The sequence below is a fragment of the Chrysemys picta genome, chromosome 4, assembly GCF_011386835.1.
Source record: "Chrysemys picta bellii isolate R12L10 chromosome 4, ASM1138683v2, whole genome shotgun sequence".
In the NCBI taxonomy this organism is placed as follows: Eukaryota; Metazoa; Chordata; order Testudines; family Emydidae; genus Chrysemys; species Chrysemys picta.
In genome coordinates, this window is record NC_088794.1 from 54,682,766 (window position 1) to 54,688,862 (window position 6,097).

At 49.4% G+C, this 6,097-nt stretch overlaps 1 protein-coding gene across 1 annotated transcript; it reads right to left on the bottom strand.

The window, feature by feature from the left end:
• Nucleotides 1-181: 181 nt before the first annotated feature.
• LOC112061456 (transmembrane protein 217-like) lies at nucleotides 182-3,270 on the bottom strand. Its single transcript, XM_065592304.1, has 2 exons — nucleotides 2,107-3,270; nucleotides 182-252 (listed from the first exon to the last, which is right to left on the bottom strand). The coding sequence occupies exons 1-2, from the start codon at nucleotides 2,624-2,626 to the stop codon at nucleotides 182-184; spliced, it is 591 nt and encodes a 196-aa protein (XP_065448376.1). The 5' UTR covers nucleotides 2,627-3,270.
• Between the last annotated feature and the right edge of the window lie 2,827 nt (nucleotides 3,271-6,097).

A 6,097-nucleotide genomic window follows, 5' to 3' on the forward strand; every position in this document is an offset into this window, starting at 1 on the left:
AATCGGTGACACCTCCCCGGGCTCGGTCCTGGCTAATCAGTGACACCCCCCCGGCTAATCGGTGACACCCCCCGGTCTCAGTCCTGGCTAATCGGTGACACCCCCGCTCCCCGGGCTCGGTCCCGGTTAATCGGTGACACCTCCCAGGCTAATTGGTGACACCCCCCGGGCTCGGTCCCGGCTAATCGGTGACACCCCCCCAGCTAATCGGTGACACCCCCCCGGTCTCAGTCCCGGCTAATCGGTGACACCCCCCGGTCTCAGTCCCGGCTAATCGGTGACACCCCCCCCAGGCTCGATCCCGGCTAATCGGTGACACCCCCCCGGGCTTGGTCCCGGCTAATCGGTGACACCCCTCGGGCTCGGTCCCAGCACCAGTTAATCGGTGACACCCTTAGAGGAGTGGGCTACACACATTCCTTGCCCTTTGATTGATTATTGATAGTAAGTGGTGACCTTCCAGCCTGGGCAGGGGGCACCCCCCCTTTTCCATCCATTCCTGGGAGGGGGGGGGCAGGCCGGTTGTGTCAGGTAGGCATAACTCTCACTGAGGTTGGGAGTTAAATCCATCTAAGATCCTGGTTCAGAAAAACATTTAAACATGTGCTGAAGCCCTGGGAAGTCAATGGCACCTAAATGGGTATGTTTACACTGCAGCTGGGAACACCCTAGAAAATAGCAGTGTGGATGTCTTGGTACCAGTGGAGGCTAGCGTTAGCCACACGATCTTAGACCCCGGGGGTAGAATGGGCTTGCGCTTAGGTGGCTAGCTGGAACCTCTACCAGCACCAGGTAAAAATTCCAAAGTCCTGCCCCAGCATGCACTGGACTGGATTTTCTGGAAGCCGGTCTCTTCTTCAGTTGTCCCAAAATCTTGGCATCTAGGTGGGGAACGTCCCCAACACAGTGTCAAGAGCCCTGATGGGCAACAGAGATGCAACAAAACCTATTGGCACTATTCTCCACTTCGGCAGCACCGGAGGTTCCTGTGCTTTATTAGATAGGTTATTCCGCAAAGCAAGGTGCACCCGCAGTCTGGGCTTGCACCTGTGTTCGCTAACCTCACTCTGCCTGGCTATTGCCCACGATGTGCAATTGCGCTGCTAAGCTCCAGTTCCTACACTCTCCCACAGGAGGTGCTGCTCAAAAGCGAGTGCTTCCTGGGAAGTGATGTAAATAGCTTTGTGGCAGCCTACGTCCTATATAGAGGAGCTGCTATAGTTACGTCAGTACCGTGGTGCTGTATTTGTTTACTCTTACATGCCAACCATGCAATGATTTAGTTAGGCTGGATGCCAAAGATATGCAGCATGGTCTACTTGAATTCATCCTCTCAGCAGCATCTGCTACAGGGCTCTTATGATACCCTGATCATAACTTACAGCTGTCCCAAGCACCTAAATCCCTTTTGAAAATGAGAGCTAGGCTCCTAAATCAATTAGGTGTTTCAAGGCTGAGCACCGCAATGCCTAAATGTCTTTCAAAATCTGGCCTTATGTCAGGCTTTTCATCCCTAGCTGTCCGAAGCACCTAAATCCCTTTTGAAAATGAGAGCTAGGCTCCTAAGTCAATTAGGTGTTTCAAGGCTGAGCACCGCAATGCCTAAATGTCTTTCAAAATCTGGCCTTATGTCAGGCTTTTCATCCCTCGAGCTTCAAGTGCCTTACATATATACTATACAGCAATATCTTTCTCTCCATTTTACGGATGAGAAAACTGAGGTAGGGGGAGATGACATGACTCCTCAAGGTCATTTGGTGACTTGGTAGCAGAACCGAATAGACCCAGTTCTGCTGACTCCCATGCCCTGTGGCTTCCTGATGCAAAATAAAAGCCAGGGGAAAAACCTAAAACACAAATATAAATCATGGGCTTTTGGGGTATTTATTCAGGACTTGAACTCAGAGCCTGGAAAATGCAGCAATAGCAAGAGAAACATTGAATTACACAACAGAGGAAGGAGATTAACACAGGTAATTGTCTCTCATCTCCATCGGTAGGAAACACGTGAAAATGGGGCCCAACGTACTGCTCCAATACCTCCCCTCACGCCTTTCCTAGCAGTGGAGCCCAACCTAAACCTGGGCGGTTCTGACACGATCCTAGAGCTCCGCCTCATCCTGAGCGACAGCCTTTCTTGCCCTTTGCTTTCAATAACCATCAGGGCATACGTGACAACGAAGGAGAGCCAGAAACAATCCATGGGGCTCCTGGTGGCCAGCCCAAACCACTCCAGGGGGCTGAGGGAAAACCAGGCTTCTTTGGAGACCTGGTAAGCCAGGGCCACGATGAGGCAGTTAACCAGGTCATAGAAGGTGATCCATGCGACATAGGCGAACATGCCCATGTAGAGCCGCTTCGGGACTGAGTAGATGAGGAAGACGCACACCGGGTAGGTCATGACAGCCAGCGTGATGGCTGTATAGTAGCAATACGTTAGCATCTTCCCCACTTCGGTTAAGTTGAAGGGCTTGATTTGTGCCATGTCCGTCATTGCTCGTTCCAAGTGGCCAACCTCAAAGATCAGGTAGATGTTGGTCACTAGGATCATGTAGACAGCAACTACAGTGGCCCCGGCCTTGAGGGTTATGCCACAGAACCCCACCGGGCACAAGATGATCATCATGTTTTCTCCATAGGCAACGTGGAGAAACCGAAGGAGCGTCGCAGAGTAGAAAGGCAGAAAGGCAAGCTAGGAGAGACGTTGGCAGGGCTTGTGTTAGGGATTAAGTGCAGTGAACTCAAGCCTGTGCTGGAAAAGAAAAGGATCAGGTTAAAACATCGTGGGGTGGGGACGGGAGGGGAGGGTCATCAATGTGGAACGCCTAAGGAGGAGAGTTGATCAGTGTGCGCACACACACTCTGTAACCCCATCTCTCTCTCTCTCTGACACACACACTGTAACCCATGTGGCAAAGTACCTCCTTCTCCTCAGCAGGCTCAGTCCTTTTTAGCCTTGGAACCCAGGCTTGGGCAAAGCAAAACCCTGTAGGTAGCACAGGGGCTGGCTATTCCTTCCCTCAGTCAGTCCCTTGTGCTTTTTTGTCTTCCCTTCTGGGGACAGAGTGCGGCCTTCCTTGCTGGAAGGGTTCAGAGCCTTGCTGCTCCTAACTTACTGGCAGCTTTCCTGGTTCTCTCACTCTCTCTCTCCCCCCCTTTCCATGCCGGGGAGGGTTTAAAAAGGTCCCAAGCAGTTGGAGCCAGCTGAACCTAATTAGTTCCCTAGTAACCCCTTGCCCAGCTGAACCTTATTTCCCCATGGTTCTCTCTCTTCAGTGGCTTGGGAGAGGCTTTTTTAACACCCTGGGACTGATTACTACCTTCCCCCCCCCCGCCTTTGTAGCTGTTTCTCCTGGGTTTGCCACATCCCCATCTCACTCACTCTCTCTCTCTCTCTCTCTGTAACCCTATCTCACCAAGATTCCTGGTAAACCAAAACTTGGTTCTGTCCCCCATGATCCTATGTGCTCTTCACCACGGTCCACCTCCCCCAACACTCGAGTGCAGAGAAGGGCTCCCAGCCCCCTTAATCAATGACAGGCCATGCTCCAGAGCTCCTGAATTGAGAGACCTGCCAGCTTTAAAGGGGGGGGGGGGGGCACCCTAGTCCCCTTTTAGAAACAGTGAAGGGGACAGGTGGTTGATTGCTCGAGTTCCCGTGGAACTGATTTTAATGGTGGTGAGATTAAATTTAATTGTGTTTACTGAATAATTAATGACATTAGGGTGCCTAAACCCTTGGATCAGCCTCCTTATTATTTTAATCTCAATAATACAGAGTTGGCGTCCTCAGTGCGACCTGGTGGATAGAGCACTTAGGAGATTTGGGTTCTATTCCCACCTCTACCACTGACCTGCTGGGTGATCTTGGGCAAGTCATGTCGTCCCTATCCGTGCCTCAGTTTCCCCACCTGTAAACTGGGAATAATGATACTGTGCTTTGTCAAGCACTTGGAGAACTACAGATGAAAAATGCTAGATTAGAGTGAGGTCTTTATTATTATTTCATTAAAATCACCAAATATATGTTGAATCAATTATTTGCTGCAATGTAACCACTCAGCTCTAGATTGCAGGCCCCTTGAGCCAGCTCTGTACTGACACAGAACTTTGCAAAATAAAATAAATGAGAAGAAAAGGTGCAATGCCAAGCCTGCAGGCTGACTCCTCAGGGGGGCTGAGCGCCCACAGCTCTCCTGGAAATCCACAGACCACGTTTTCCACAGAGCTCAGGGCCAGCTTCACAAGAGCCCAACAGGGCCTGCAATCTGGACCAGGTTGACCAAGTTAGCTTAGTGCTCAGCAGCTCCCATTGTGGTGCTCTGGCCAGATTTCTAGGCTATGAATGCCAGCAATTCCTCTGAACTCAAAGGGCCAAAGCCTGGAGCTTTAATCAAGCAAACTCCCATCAGTGTCAAGAGAAGTTTGTTTGAATGGGGACATCTGGAAGTAGCCCTTTATATTTCATCTCCATCTTTCATGTCCACCAACAGGAGGCATTTCCAGCCTCTCAAAGGTTAGACTCAGTGAGCAGGTCAGGGCTAACTTACCTCCTTCTGAGAGAGAAAAGGGAGGAGACCTGGTGGATGGATCGGCTGCGATATCTTTGCACCGTCTGGAAGTAATGCCTAGCTACAATGCCACTGACCTAATGGCTGAGAGACCGTGTGCTCTTCCCCTTGGGACCCTGCTTTGCTAAAGGAATAACTCCTCAGCTCACCAGGAACCTATAAAACAAAGGGAACATAGGAATTGCCAGATGCAATCAAAACCAAGCTCCATCTAGTCCAGGAGCCTTTCTCCAACAGCGGCCAGTGCCAGATGCTTCAGAGGAAGATGCAAACAAACAAACAAAAACGAGAAGGTAGCAGTGGGCTAATCTAACAGTTAGAAACTATGGCCAAACAGAAGGCACCTGGCCCAGATATTGGCAGAAACCAAACTATCCACCTGCCGAGAGCCAGCAAAAGGTGACTGCTTCCCCCTACTGGAGACCAGCACCTAGGACAAGGGCCTGGGAGAGGACTTGTCTCCATGGCCAAGAAATCAGTAGTGCTTCCTTGGCCTGTTCGGGCAATGAAGAGATTTCCGACCCCACATCGGGCAGGGATGCATTACTGCCAGCCCTAGATCCTACACTTTAGGATGGGGCGTGACTCTGGCTTCCTCCCTTAAAAGAATCCAAAAGTTATGCACCTGCTCAAGTGTTTTCAGGATCAGGGCCTTAGATTGTAGGTTCCTTAGGGCAAGAACGGCAGTATTGTCAACTCCCATCATTTTATTGTGATACTTGTGATATTTGGTGTTTTTCTTAAAGCCCCAGCTCCTGGAGGCAAGTGATTTGGTGAGAATGTCAACTTCTGTTTAAAAAAAAAAAAATTCTAGCCCTCATGGTTGTGGAGAAAATCCAGAAAACGTTACCCAAGTGCCCCCTAAAGGAAAGACAAAGAACCCATGTTTGTTAATTTAAAAAACAAAAAAACATGATTTTTAAGCCTATCTCATAATTGTTGGGGCCTGACCCCTGATTTTTGAACACTTGGGGCTGGGCATGCTAGAACTTTCTGCAGCACATCATACCATAACAAACAATCCAGATTGAAAATAACCTGAAAGCATGAAAAAATTCAGATGATTTTTCTTAAAAATCGCAGTTACTCTGTACCACTGCGTATGTTTCCAGCTGGGAGAGTGGAACTAGACTAGTCAGTTTCACTTTCTGCCTCTGTGCCTTAACTGGAAGCTGCAAGGTTTGGGTGGCCAATCCTGCAGAGGAATTGTTAACAGCCACATACAAGTGGCTTTCATTGCAACTTTAAAAAAGAATTTCTATCAAAGTCAGGTTTGATCAATTCCCATTCTCCCCTCTCTACCCTTTAAAAAATAAATACATTTGGGGGCCATCCTAGGTTGGTGTGGATTCCAAAGAGACCCAAATAAATGGAAATCTATTAATTAATTTGTGTTATTGCAACCCTTCTGCCAAAGAGCGCCGTCCCCTGTGATCTCCAGACCACAGGGTACATTATGAGAGCGCCTACAGATCCCAACCCAGATCAGGATTGTGTGAGTCTGTGTGTGTGGACTCTATTATTGT

Bases quoted from the DNA above. Each gene is read 5' to 3' on its own strand.
- LOC112061456 (XM_065592304.1), bottom strand. From the start codon at position 2,626: ATGATGATCATCTTGTGCCCGGTGGGGTTCTGTGGCATAACCCTCAAG. The intron at 253-2,106 runs CTAGGATCGTGT...CTGAGACCGGGG, and splicing joins GCTCAGGATGAGGCGGAGCT to GGTGTCACCGATTAGCCGGG.